The sequence below is a fragment of the Microcaecilia unicolor genome, chromosome 5 (genome assembly GCF_901765095.1).
Source record: "Microcaecilia unicolor chromosome 5, aMicUni1.1, whole genome shotgun sequence".
Taxonomy (NCBI): domain Eukaryota; kingdom Metazoa; phylum Chordata; class Amphibia; order Gymnophiona; family Siphonopidae; genus Microcaecilia; species Microcaecilia unicolor.
The window spans coordinates 251,190,929-251,206,028 of NC_044035.1; the positions used below are offsets into that span (position 1 = coordinate 251,190,929).

Below are 15,100 nucleotides of genomic sequence, written 5' to 3' on the forward strand. Positions count from 1 at the left end.
ACACTCTCAGTTAGTTGGTAAATTTTTTAGGTCAATCTCAGTTATGTCCTCGCCGTTGCGAGGCCCAATTGACCAATGTTGTTGTTTTGAGTGAGCCTGGGGGCTAGGGATACCCCATCAGTGAGAACAAGCAGCCTGCTTGTCCTCGGAGAAAGCGAATGCTACATACCTGTAGAAGGTATTCTCCGAGGACAGCAGGCTGATTGTTCTCACAAACCCGCCCGCCTCCCCGTTGGAGTTGTGTCTTCCCTTGAAGTGTATTGTCTTGCTACATACTGGACTGGCCGGCTCGAGCCGGTTTCGGGCGGGAAGACGGCCGCGCATGCGCGGTGCGCGCGGGCGCGCGAGGGCTAGCAAAGGACTTTGCTAGTGAAGTTTCCGATTGGAGGGGCTGCCGTGGACGTCACCCATCAGTGAGAACAATCAGCCTGCTGTCCTCGGAGAATACCTTCTACAGGTATGTAGCATTCGCTTTATGTGTGGTACTAGTCTTTGGGATGTGATGTTAGAGCACGCCTTTCTCAGCAGTAGCTCAAGGCGAGTTACATTCAGATACAAAAGTCAATTCTTCCTTCTTCATGGAAGCTTCGCAGCAGCAGGGGGAGCTGATTTCAAAGCAGCACACCCAGGAGCAGGAGGACTAGATTTAGGACAGTCAGTCTATCTCCAATATAGCTGATTTATGGAAAAATTTGCTACTTTAAATGTGTTGTGGTTTTGTCTTTAATAGGAACCTATGCACTTACATCTTTTTTGGCTACTTGGGGATCTCAGTGTTGCCTCTCTGGTTTGATGGGTTACAGAGTAATAGGGGAATTTGAAAGTACTGGATCTTTTCTTAATTAATATTTTTCCTTTATTCTCCTTTGTTATGAGAATTGGAGCTACTAATTGTAGTGGACTTGAACTGAATAATTTCTGGGGGGAGGGTCGTGATAGTTTTTCTGTACAAGTTTAGCTTCATTTGTCTTTATTTGAAATTTCATAAATAAAAAAGTTTCTAAAAATTGAATAATCTTATCAATGGGTGGAGCTAGGGTGGGGCTAGGTCAGGGGCGGGGCTAGGATGGGGCCCCACCAAATTGGTCTGCACAGGGCCCCGCACTTGTTAAGTCCGGCCCTGCAGAGATGTAAGTATAAATGTTTTCACTTTTTATTTTTGAATTTTTCTTTAAGTAGATATTTACTTAAGATGAGTTAAACATTAACATTTCCTGAATCACAAGCAGTCTGTTTTGAAAGTGTAGTTGCATACCTGTAAGGAGTGTTCTCCATAGACGTCAGGATCCTATATTCACACAATGGATGATGTCACAGTGATGATTCCAATTTGAGTACCCTCTTCCAGAGCTGAAAAGACTCTGAGACAGCAGGGATATTCTTACGCTCCTGCAGTGTTCTATCTCCTCAGTCAGTTCTTAGCTAGCTTCACCCTCAGGAAGGGAGGGCAGGAATGTGTAGCTGTTGGATCCCTCTGTCCACAGAGAGCACCTGTTATCTGAGGACAAGCAGGTATCCATGGAGACCAGTGTGGACACTGCAATAGTGCACTGTCAATTTGAAACTTTGAGGTAGTGCCCCCACCACTTATGCACAGGTGCCTTCCCACCCGACGCTCAAGTGCAGAACCAGCAGTCTAACGTTTTCCACAGAGCAGAGAGGTTCCATTTTTCATTTCATTTTTTAAAATTTATATTCTGCACTTATCCAGAACAGAGTACAAAAATAACACACATAATAAAAATGCATCAAAAAAACCCAAACTATAACTACATATAGTAAACAAAAGGCAGTACAAAAATCGTGTCCACTGGAGGTGTTTTTCTAATCTCTCCTTGGCATGTCAAACTTTTGCCTTTTGGTGCCTTCCCTTTTTTTAAGATATGTTTTCTTCATATTCTTCTTTTTCTTTATTAATTTTGTTCAACTTATTCATTTTTAAAATTATTTTTCATTTTTCACCCGTTGGGGCCGCTGAGCCCTTCTTTTGCCCGGGATGCATCAACCATTTTTGGGTACGCGACTACTTGAGCTCCCCGGGCCATCAAGCCTTTCAACCTTGTATCAGCCATTTTTCCTTCCATGCTTTTAACTCCTAACCCTTATTCACTTGTTCAGAACCCTTATTTTATCATCCTCACTTTTAATATTCCCTTATCTCTTATTTGTCCTGTTTGTCTGTCCTAATTAGATTAGGATTCACCGACGCAACATCGAGTGGATGCAACAGTGTAAGGAGTCTACATCATCTTCTTCAGTACTGCGTGCATTGAGGGACATCTAGTATAAAAAGTATCATTATCGTTCTCTCTCCAGGCATTCTGACAACACCTCCCCTGCATTGACATCCTCAATGCATGGGGAGTGTCCATGCTGCAGTGACAGCTCTCCTTTTCTCCAGCTTCCTTCTTATTGAGAGCCTTTGAGATCTTCTGTGCCTGCACAGGCTATAACTAAGGCTGGGTCCACACCACTTTCTCAGCTGGTACAAACACCTGCTCTACATGAGGAAATCTGGGCCATGCTCAAAGAAGATCTCTCAGGGCTACTGCATATGCATATACAGACCTACAGGGTGCTTGCGCCAGCTTCAGCCCGTTTGATACATCGGAGAGACGGTCACAGGAGAGGGTCTGCACGACCGTCGGTGGCACCAGGAACCCGACTAACGCATGCATCATCGGCAGAGGAACTTTCTCCATCCTCAGAGAATCATCTGCCTTGGCGCACCTCATCCCAGAGTCAATGCTCTAGTTGACACACTCTTCCATGTACTTTTCATGAACAGCACTTTGAAGAGTCAGACTCAGACCTGTTCTGGGAGACAGAGCAGGACCTCTCAGTTGAGGAGTCCTGTGGCATTTCGTCTGATCCTTCTCCGCCACCTGAGAGATGTAAGTCTCCTCCAGAAAGTATATTCTTTCCTGGCTTTGTCCATGAGATGGCCCAAGTCATACCTTTCAAATTGGAGACAGGGAGAACCTCATTCAGAATTCTTTGAGGTTCTAGATTATGACACTCCTCCTAGAGAAGGAATCATTGTTCCACTTCATACAATTATGAAGGATACTCTGATCAAAAACTGGGAGGCTCCACTGACAGTTCAAGTTGCTCCAAAGAAAATTGATACAATGTACAGGATACAGAAGTGCGCAGGGTTTGAGAAAACTGAATTATCCCATCTTTCTTTGGTTTTGGGATCTGCTTTAAAACATACTCAGTGTGAGATCTCGTTCTTCTGCTCCTCCAGGCAGAGAAGCTAGAACATTAGACTCTTTTGGCAGAAGAACATTTTAGGCTTCAATGCTAACCAATTGTATATTAGATTATCAACTTTATTCCACAATTTACGTAATCTCTAATACAGAGTACTCTCTCCTTTGCAGACTTCCTTCCTTCTGAAAAGGCTGATGAGTTCCTTAAGCTTCACAGGAAACTTCTAGATTTGTCGTAAATATCTTGAAAGGCAGGCCTGTCTCTTCATGTATTTCCACCTCAGGAGTAGCAATGCGGCGTCTTTTCTGGCTCAGGGTCTCCAATTTTGAATCTGCTGTCCAAGAGCATTTAACAGATGTTCCTTGTCATGGAGATAATTTATTTGATGACAAAGTCAAGGAAGTGTCTGACCTACCTAAAAAGCATACAGATACTATTAAAACTCTGTTCGGGCCACAGAATTTTGCCACCTCTTCTAGAATATTTGCAGGAGGTTTTCAATATATGTGTCATGTGAGCTCCATTGCATTCATATTCTCCAGTGACAGTAGCTCAGTAAGGTCACATAGCCCTCTTTCCTCCCCTGTTTTTTAATTTGTATCTTTCCCTAGCAGTTGGTTATCATGCGAGTCCTTGCTCAGGCCTATCCATAAGTTTTCTCTGGAATGCTAACCCAGCTCACATGATCCACATGTATGACTCCATTGAGCCATTATCAATGAATGAATGTTCTAGGTAAATAATTTTGCTGTATTTATCCATAAAGACTGATTAGATGGAAGGTGGAGTTAATATTCCCATTGGAGGACAATGAATTTTGTTGTCTTTGTACTTATCTGAACAAAGTTAATAAATGAATAAATTGTAATTGTATATCTCTGTTAAGGAGTAGATTTAAAATATTTCTTTTGCCATTCCTAGGCTGAACGACAGGCTGTAAACACAACGGTCCAAGGCTCTGCTGCTGATATCATAAAAACAGCAATGGTGAACATTCAAAATCAGCTTGAAAAAACCTTTCCTTCTAAACCAAAATCCCATGGACACCTGAATAATATGATCCAGGCCTGCCAAACAGGTATTTAATATTTCACATTTTAGATCACTTTTTCCCTATGGTTCCAGCACAGAATTTGTATGGAGAGGTCACTGAATGAAGACTTTTGATTATATTGACCTTTTAACTCTCATTCATGTCCTTAGAGTTCAACTTGTCCTGTGCTGAAGGCAATACAGTACATAGCAATATGCAGTTGGGAGGGCTTTGAGGGAGCCAAGAGGAGCATAAACACATTTTTAAATAATAAGTCTGTCTGACAAATTCTGGACTGAAGACTAGTAAAGTGTATTGATCAATCTGTGTGAAGTTACAGAAATGTAGAACATAAGCCAGGAAAAGACCATCTGGCCTGTCCATACAAACCAACTGCTTTGTTGTACAATCCATTCCTGCTCCCTTTTTGTGCTAATCCATGCTTTCTTGAATTCAGATACTGTCCTTATCTCCACCATCTTCATTGGAAGACTGTTCCAAGCATCCTTTACTCTTGTTGAAAAAAATATTTTTCTTTAATTACTCCTGAGTCTACCGCTTTTCACCCTCATTCAGTGACCCTTATTCTAGAACTTTTTCCTTTGAAAGAGGCCTTTCTCCTTTGAATTAATAATTTAGAGATATTTAAACATTTCTATCATATCTCTCCATCTTGTCCTTCTTTCAGGTTATATACACAGTGTCCAGAAAAAAACGGGACCCCTTACATAGTTTCAAAATACTTTACAATTGTTTAAACATTTAATATGACCTTTGAAAATAAATTAGTCCAACCTTTGTTAGGAAACTCCCTAGCAAATGCTTTGCGCCATATGGCTTATTTTGTCACAAAACTCTAATTGCAACTTTATCATCTTTGCTAAACCCCATTTTGCTAAAATGGATCTTAATGGTCAGTTCCTGAACGGTACCATTTTAAAAATGGGATCATCCGGTTTTTACAGCATCTTGCTGTAACACCTGTCAATAATAGTAATAATTTTCTAAATATACACTGCATCCACAAAAATCCTCTCCTGCCAACCACAGGTGCAGAACTAGGACAGTTTCTCTAAGGAAATCACTATACTCTCATCCTGTTTAGAAAGAATGGTTCCGTGGAATCTTAGCGGAGATTGGGTGGTGACGCCGGTAATTGGAAACAAAACGGGAGCTGGGCAGACTTCTACGGTCTACGCCCCGATCGTGACTGAATAGATAGGAATGGGCTGGAGTGCAAATTTTAAGGGGCTTCGATGTTAACTTCAGAACTTAGTACAAGAACAGTACTGGGCAGACCTCTATGGTCTGTGCCCTGAGAAAGGCAAGGACAAATCAAACTCTGGTATATATATAAAATATCACATACCATGTAAAATGAGTTTATCTTGTTGGGCAGACTGGATGGACCTTACAGGTCTTTATCTGCCATCATTTACTATGTTACTATGCTATGTTACTATGCTGTTATCTGAGTAACAGCAACATAAATTGCTCCAGTACCGGGCACATTAAGAATAATACAAAGCCTAAAGAAAAGCCCCACTCAACATATGTGTAGCAAATCTGCCATATTACAGCAACACTAATACTTAGTAGTAAGCACCAAGGTAACCTAACATTAGATTTATACAGATCTCTGTTCACTAGTGAAATACATCACCTCTGTCATACAGACAGAACATAGCAGGACCACTACAAATACAGACTGGTTGACCACAAATTACAAATGTAGAAACAAAAAGTGAAATGGAAACTCAATAATCCACTCTGTGTATCGAAGATATGCATGTTACCAAAATATGTTATGGATCTTTTATCTGAAGACCCACCCCCCCCATCCTCACTCCCATTCAGTGCCACCATTATCAGGTCTGGTTAGGAGCCAGATCCACTTGATCTGGTTTTACCTTCTCTAGCAGTGGGGATTGAACAATGCAAAGAATCACATGTATAGTGAGGGAGCAAGTAAGTAAATGAGGCATGGGCAGTGGATTTGCTGCAGGAGAAGTCTCTGGTAGTGCAACTGCCAGCATGTAAGGTTTTGGTTTTTTTTTTTCTTTTTGCACATCAGTAAAGTGAGATCCAGAGATTTCTGGATCTGCCAGATCCTCCAGATCGCTCACTTCACTGCTGCAAATGGATCCTGTGGTCTCAAGATTTAAGCAGATGCAAGGGATCTGAAGTTAGTCCGTGCAGTCAAAACAAATACTAGGTGATCTCATAATCAGTTTCCACCTATTTCCACCATCATCCCCACATTGATCCTCTCTCTTCAGCCTTCCCCTCATTTTTCCCAATTATTCCTTTTCAATTACCCCCTCAATCTTCGATTCCTGCCTGTGCTGCTTTTCTTCCCCACATCCCCTTTCTTTTCCTCCTTTTCTCTCTCACCAGCAATCTTTAGATCCGCTCCTCTACCTTTCCATCTCCTGTACAGTAGACTTATCTCTGGTATTGATATCAGTAAGCAGAAGCAGTCAGCAAAGGTAGAAAAATGCTTTTCAGTCTTGGATGTGGTCTCCCCCATTTAGATCAGTAGCATGAATTCCTATGATTCAAACATGAACCCTACCTATGAATAAACCACAACAAATATTACATAAGGCCCTAGAACACCAATACACTTACAACTGTTAAAACAGAACAAGTGGATCTGCTACAGAGTTCTAGACAGAAACTACATGCAAATAGAATATCAAACCTTGGTCACATGCAAAACACAGACAGACCCTCACCAAATACAAAACAAGGGATCACAAATTAGAAACAGAAATATGAAGACAAAAATTGAACTGAGAACCCCAAGAAGTCAAACTAGGCTTGTATCACAACATGAGAGAAATAAAAACAGACATCTATGATGCATATTTCCCAAAGCTAACATATTCAATTTAAATTCAAAATAAAGCACTTTTTTCTACCTTTGCTGTCTAGTCACTTTATTTTTCCAATTATGTTGGTCCCAGTTTCTCTTTTCTGCTTTTCTCTGTCTTCTGCTCTCTTTCAAGTGGAAGCTATTTGTCCAGTTTCCTCCTATCTTCCCATTCCCTCACTGCATCTGTCTCTGCCGTAGTTCTTCTTTTTCTTTTCTGACTTCCTGACCACTCAAATTTCACCCTCTCACTCTTCAGTTCTCCATCTATAGTTCTTATCTATCAACTTTTCATCTCCTCCTCTCACCCCCTAGATCTTCCATTTCTTTTGTCCCACTTTTCCCTGGTCTCCTATTCCCTTCTGTCTTTCATCTACTCCCCATTACTACACTTCTATGTACTCACCATCCTGTCTTTTATTTCCTTAGCAACCCTCATGACCCCTCCCATATGGGAGACCTGGCATCTCCCCTCTCAGTCCCTCCCTACACCCTTGTAGCTCAGCATTTCCTGTTGCCCTCACCCACACTTGTTACCCAGCATCTTCCTGTCCAGCATCACCCTGTTCCCTCTCCCACCCTTATGGTACAGCAGCTGTGTGTCACCTCTTTTCCCTTCCACCCCTATAGTCCAAAAGCTGTGTGTCCTCTCCCACCCCCTATGATCCAGCAGCTTCATAGCCCCTCTCCTTTTCTCCCCACCCCTATGATCCAGCAACTCCATGTCTCCATCTCCTTTGTTTTCCACCCCTGTGGTCCAGCAATTCTGTCTACATCTCCGTCTTTCCCCCACTCCAAAAAGAAGTGCAGCATCAATCCTCAGCAGGATAATGGCTTGGAGGGAAGAGCACTAGCTGGAAACATAGCCTGGTGCAGGAGATGCAGTTTCACAAACTTAATGTCATGCTCCTTCCCAGACATAGCAGGCTTTTTCTTCTGGTGTCTCTGTGCACTGGAGGTGAAAGGCTACTAAGTGCAGTTTGCTGCCTGCACAACCTGGAAAGGAGCGAAGCATAGGGATTCTTGTAGCCACATTCTCCTCTCAGCCGCTGCTGTTTGCACCGGCTGGTCCCATGACACACCTCCTAGGGGTTCGTGACACACTAGCTCAGATCTGCTGATCTAGACATTAGTTGTTGTTTAAGGCATCAGGTCCATAGCAGACAATGGGCATTTGGTTACATTGGCCCTATAATTTGGAATCCTTTGCCATTTGAACCTCACCTTAAAGCTGTTTACGATTTTGGAACGTTGTGAAATCTTATTTCAAAAAGCTTTTCTATATGAATGAGTTTGAGGACATGGAAGAACAGTTTATCTATGCTGTCTTTTTCTCCTTTCCTTTCTGTTTTTAATTGTGGTTGTGAGTGTTTTATTTGGGTTATAATAATGATATAATATTAGGTAGCTGCTTTACAGCTCATTTCAAGGTTTTTAGGGAAAGAACTTGTAATCAAAGAACAGGAAGTAAATTCCATACTTGTACATGGAAGAACTTCACCTGCTACCTTGGGTTTTTGCAGCTCAGATTCACGGCCCTATTTTTTTAGCATTAAAACTTAACATAGAAGCAGACCTCTGGGTTACAGCTGAGCCTTGCACCTGCCTCACATCTATTCCAAACCTTTGTGTATAAGAGGGAATTTGTGTATGGTGGTTCTCTGGAGTCCTGTGTAACTATAACCATATTCTATTTGTTAGCTGGAGTTTCAAAACTCAGCAGAAGCTCTTGCTTTTTAGCTAAGCTCAGACAGATGCAATGGATTTGGTAAAACTCTGGCACACCTGCTTTTGCTTTTGAGGGTTTGGAACGAAGGCTGGTTTGGAACTCCAGAAGGAATATTAAAATATGCTCATTAGATGGGAGGCTTACATTTACAACTTCCTTTTACGACAGGAAGAAATCATCACCTTTTCCAACTCTTTTATTTTAAATTTTAGGTTCCAGCATTTAGAATTTTATCACCTCTGCTGATCCATGCTTCATCAGGGCTGTTTTTCTCTCTGTTATGGAATTGTGTCTTGGTATCTTACTTACATCATTTACTGCAACCCCTCTCCTGTCCCCACCATGTGTGTATGTGATTATCAAGTGATAGGTTACAGATACAAGATATTGGGAAAAGTGTGCATCCAGCTGTAGCTAACAGTGCTTCTGCATGTTTTGGGATTACAAAGCTCCTAAAAGCCATTTTTAAATAACTACTTTCTCCGAGGACAAGCAGGCTGCTTGTTCTCACTGATGGGTGACGTCCACGGCAGCCCCTCCAATCGGAATCTTCACTAGCAAAGTCCTTTGCTAGTCCTCGCGCGCACCGCGCATGCGCGGCCGTCTTCCCGCCCGAAACCGGCTCGAGCCAGCCAGTCTTCTTTCGTCCGCACTCGTTACGGTCGTGTTTTCGCCATGTCGAGCCCCGGAAAGTCGACCTCGCGCGTCCTTTTTCGACGTGTTTTTTCTTCGGAAAATCCTTTAAAACTGTTCGGGAAGTGTTCCGGAAGCCCCCTTGGGTTTCGTTTGCCCCTTCCCGTATTTTCAGATTTTGCCCCGGTAAGTTTTCTTTCGTTGTCGGGGTAGGCCTCTTTTCGGCCTCGGTCGAGATTTTTCTCCCTCAGTTTTGGTGCTCATTTCGCCATTTCGGATTTTGATTTCGCCGGCGTGATTTTTCCGCCCATGACATCGAAGCCTTCCAGCGGCTTCAAGAAGTGCACCCAGTGCGCCCGGGTAATCTCGCTCACTGACAGGCACGCGTCGTGTCTTCAGTGTCTGGGGCCGAGCACCGCCCTCAGGCCTGTAGTCTGTGTTCCCTTTTGCAAAGGCGGACTCAGGTAGCGAGATTGGCCCAGTGGAACGTTTTGTTCTCGGGCTCTTCGTCGGCATCGGCACCGGGGGTATCGAGTGCATCGACGTCTTCAGCGTCCAGAGCTTCATCCTCGGCTGCCAGTGCATCGAGTGCATCGAGGCATCGGCCCTCTGCATCGGCGCCGAGACATTGGATAGCTGCATCGACGTCGGTGGTACCGGGACCTCGTCTGCTGATGTCGGCGGACGGTGGTGCATCGTCGGGAGTGCAGGTGAGGGCTGTCCATTCCCCTGCTGGTGGCGGTGAGCCTTCGGGTGGGTCTCCCCCTACCCTGAGGGCTCCTGCGGTACAGCCCCCCCGAGACCGACCTCCTTCGGCCTCGGCCCCGAGGAAGCGACGGCTGGATTCTACGTCCTCCTCGTCGGTACAGGGAAGCTCCGGTGACATGCTTCGTTCCAAGAAGTCGAAGAAGCATCGTCACCGGTCCCCTTCCCGTGTCGGTACCGAGAGCTCTGGGTCGCCGAGGGAGTCGGCACCCAGCAGGCATCGGCACCAAGAGGACCGCTCACCCTCTGTTCAGGAGGTGTCAATGCGCTCCACTCTGGACAGCCCGGAACAGCCTCCACGCCCGGAACAGGTTCTGACGTCGACGCCTGCATCGACTTCCATGCCTTTCTCTGCAGCCACTCTGAACGAGAGCCTCCGGGCCGTTCTCCCAGAGATTCTGGGAGAGCTGTTGCGCCCTACCCCTCCGGTACCGGCGGTGCTTGCGCCACCGGTACCGTCGAGCGTGGCGCCGGCTGGCCCATCGCCCGAGGTGAGGTCTCCGGCGTCGGTGCCGCGTGCGGTGCCGGCTGCTGTCGCCTCCCAGGAAGGCTCCCCGACTACGTCGGCGGAGGGAGCTTCGCCGATGCGGGCGAGGGAGTCTACCTCTCGACGCCCCCATCGTGGACGTGGCTCCACGGAGTCGAGTCGGGCACGGTTGCAGACACAGGTCCGTGAACTCATGTCTGACACCGAGGGTGAGGCCTCGTGGGAAGAGGAAGAAGACCCCAGATATTTCTCTGACGAGGAGTCTGAGGGTCTTCCTTCCGATCCCACTCCCTCTCCTGAAAGACAGCTTTCTCCTCCTGAGAGTCTGTCTTTCGCTTCCTTTGTCCGGGAGATGTCTACGGCCATCCCCTTCCCGGTGGTTGTGGAGGACGAGCCCAGGGCTGAAATGTTTGAGCTCCTGGACTATCCTTCTTCACCTAAGGAAGCGTCCACTGTTCCCTTGCACCATGTCCTAAAAAAGACATTGCTTGCGAACTGGACAAAACCTTTAACTAATCCCCACATCCCCAAGAAGATCGAGTCCCAGTACCGGATCCATGGGGACCCAGATCTGATGCGCACCCAGTTGCCTCATGATTCTGGAGTTGTGGATCTGGCCCTAAAGAAGGCTAAGAGTTCTAGGGAGCATGCTTCGGCGCCCCCGGGCAAGGACTCTAGAACCTTAGACTCCTTTGGGAGGAAGGCCTACCATTCTTCTATGCTCGTGGCCAAAATTCAGTCTTACCAGCTCTACACGAGCATACACATGCGGAACAATGTGCGGCAGTTGGCGGGCTTGGTTGATGCTCTCCCCCCTGAGCAAGCCAAGCCTTTTCAGGAGGTGGTCAGGCAGCTGAAGGCGTGCAGAAAATTCCTGGCCAGAGGGGTGTATGACACCTTTGATGTTGCGTCCAGGGCCGCTGCTCAAGGTGTGGTGATGCGCAGGCTCTCATGGCTGCGTGCCTCCGACCTGGAGAATAGAATCCAGCAGCGGATTGCGGACTCGCCTTGCCGTGCGGATAACATTTTTGGAGAGAAAGTCGAACAGGTGGTAGAGCAGCTCCACCAGCGGGACACCGCATTCGACAAATTCTCCCGCCGGCAGCCTTCAGCTTCTACCTCTACAGGTAGACGATTTTTCGGGGGAAGGAAGACTGTTCCCTACTCTTCTGGCAAGCGTAGGTACAATCCTCCTTCTCGACAGCCTGCGGCCCAGGCTAAGCCCCAGCGCGCTCGCTCTTGTCAGCAGCGTGCGACTCAGCAAGGCCCCTCGGCTCCCCAGCAAAAGCAAGGGACGAGCTTTTGACTGGCTCCAGCAGAGCATAGCCGACATCCAAGTGTCAGTGCCGGGCGACCTACCAGTCGGAGGGAGGTTGAAAGCTTTTCACCAAAGGTGGCCTCTCATAACCTCCGATCAGTGGGTTCTCCAAATAGTCCGGCAAGGATACACCCTCAATTTGGCCTCAAAACCTCCAAATTGTCCACCGGGAGCTCAGTCTTACAGCTTCCAGCACAAGCAGGTACTTGCAGAGGAACTCTCCGCCCTTCTCAGCGCCAATGTGGTCGAGCCCGTGCCATCCGGGCAAGAAGGGCTGGGATTCTATTCCAGGTACTTCCTTGTGGAAAGGAAAACAGGGGGGATGCGTCCCATCCTAGACCTAAGGGCCCTGAACAAATATCTGGTCAAAGAAAAGTTCAGGATGCTTTCCCTGGGCACCCTTCTCCCCATGATTCAGGAAAACGATTGGCTATGCTCTCTGGACTTGAAGGATGCCTACACACACATCCCGATACTGCCAGCTCACAGGCAGTATCTGCGATTTCAGCTGGGCACACGTCACTTCCAGTACTGTGTGCTACCCTTTGGGCTCGCCTCTGCGCCCAGGGTGTTCACAAAGTGCTTGGCTGTAGTAGCAGCGGCACTTCGCAGGCTGGGGGTGCACGTGTTCCCATATCTCGACGATTGGCTGGTGAAGAACACATCCGAGGCAGGAGCCCTGCAGTCCATGCAGATGACTATTCGCCTCCTGGAGCTACTGGGGTTTGTGATAAATTATCCAAAGTCCCATCTTCTCCCAGTGCAGAAACTCGAATTCATAGGAGCTCTGCTGGATTCTCGGACGGCTCGCGCCTACCTCCCAGAGGCGAGAGCCAACAACTTGTTGTCCCTCGTCTCGCGGGTGCGAGCGTCCCAGCAGATCACAGCTCGGCAGATGTTGAGATTGCTGGGCCACATGGCCTCCACAGTCCATGTGACTCCCATTGGCCGCCTTCACATGAGATCTGCTCAATGGACCCTAGCTTCCCAGTGGTTTCAGGCTGCTGGGGATCTAGAAGACGTGATCCACCTGTCCACGAGTTTTCTCAAATCCATGTATTGGTGGACGATTTGGTCCAATTTGACTCTGGGACGTCCTTTCCAAATTCCTCAGCCACAAAAAGTGCTGACCACGGATGCGTCTCTCCTGGGATGGGGAGCTCATGTCGATGGGCTTCACACCCAAGGAAGCTGGTCCCTCCAGGAACGCGATCTGCAGATCAATCTTCTGGAGTTGCGAGCGATCTGGAACGCTCTGAAGGCTTTCAGAGATCGGCTGTCCCACCAAATTATCCAAATTCAGACAGACAACCAGGTTGCCATGTACTACGTCAACAAGCAGGGGGGCACCGGATCTCGCCCCCTGTGTCAGGAAGCCGTCAGCATGTGGCTCTGGGCTCGCCGTCATGGCATGGTGCTCCAAGCCACATATCTGGCAGGCGTAAACAACAGTCTGGCCGACAGGTTGAGCAGGATTATGCAACCTCATGAGTGGTCGCTCAATTCCCGTGTAGTGCGACAGATCTTCCAGGTGTGGGGCACCCCCTTGGTAGATCTCTTCGCATCTCGAGCCAACCACAAAGTCCCTCAGTTCTGTTCCAGGCTTCAGGCCCACGGCAGACTGGCATCGGATGCCTTCCTCCTGGACTGGGGGGAGGGTCTGCTGTATGCTTATCTTCCCATACCTCTGGTCGGGAAGACTTTGTTGAAACTCAAGCAAGACCGAGGCACCATGATTCTGATTGCTCCTTTTTGGCCGCGTCAGATCTGGTTCCCTCTTCTTCTGGAGATGTCCTCCGAAGAACCGTGGAGATTGGAGTGTTTTCCGACCCTCATCACGCAGGACGAAGGGGCTCTTCTGCATCCCAACCTCCAGTCTCTGGCTCTCACGGCCTGGATGTTGAGAGCGTAGACTTTGCCTCTTTGGGTCTGTCAGAGGGTGTCTACCGCATCTTGCTTGCTTCCAGGAAAGATTCCACTAAGAGGAGTTACTTCTTTCTATGGAGGAGGTTTGCCGTCTGGTGTGACAGCAAGGCCCTAGATCCTCGCTCTTGTCCTACACAGACCCTGCTTGAATACCTTCTGCACTTGTCTGAGTCTGGTCTCAAGACCAACTCTGTAAGGGTTCACCTTAGTGCAATCAGTGCATACCATTACCGTGTGGAAGGTAAGCCGATCTCAGGACAGCCTTTAGTTGTTCGCTTCATGAGAGGTTTGCTTTTGTCAAAGCCCCCTGTCAAGCCTCCTACAGTGTCATGGGATCTCAATGTCGTTCTCACCCAGCTGATGAAACCTCCTTTTGAGCCACTGAATTCCTGCCATCTGAAGTACTTGACCTGGAAGGTCATTTTCTTGGTGGCAGTTACTTCAGCTCGTAGAGTCAGTGAGCTCCAGGCCCTGGTAGCCCAGGCCCCTTACACCAAATTTCATCATAACAGAGTAGTCCTCCGCACTCACCCTAAGTTCTTGCCGAAGGTTGTGTCGGAGTTCCATCTGAACCAGTCAATTGTCTTGCCAACATTCTTTCCCCGTCCTCATTCCTGCCCTGCTGAACGTCAGCTGCACACATTGGACTGCAAGAGAGCATTGGCCTTCTACTTGGAGCAGACACAGCCCAACAGACAGTCCGCCCAATTGTTTGTTTCTTTTGATCTCAATAGGAGAGGAGTGGCTGTGGGGAAACGCACCATTTCCAATTGGCTAGCAGATTGCATTTCCTTCACTTACGCCCAGGCGGGGCTGGCTCTTGAGGGTCATGTCACGGCTCATAATGTTAGAGCCATGGCAGCGTCGGTAGCCCACTTGAAGTCAGCCACCATTGAAGAGATCTGCAAAGCTGTGACGTGGTCATCTGTCCACACATTCACATCTCATTACTGCCTGCAACAGGATACCCGACGCGACAGTCGGTTCGGGCAGTCAGTTCTTCAGAACCTGTTTGGGCTTTAGGATCCAACTCCACCCCCCGAGGGCCCTGTTTGTTCTGTTCCAGGCTGCACTCTCAGTTAGTTGGTAAATTTTTTAGGTCAATCTCAGTTATGTCC

General features: G+C 47.3%; 1 protein-coding gene across 1 annotated transcript in view; it reads left to right on the plus strand.

Annotated features, from left to right (window-relative positions):
• POLQ (DNA polymerase theta) overlaps nt 1–15,100 on the plus strand; it is a 274,424-nt gene that overhangs the window by 255,493 nt on the left and 3,831 nt on the right. Inside the window, 1 exon segment of the mRNA XM_030205030.1 lies at nt 4,138–4,294. Within this exon segment, the coding sequence (XP_030060890.1) occupies nt 4,138–4,294 (157 nt within the window).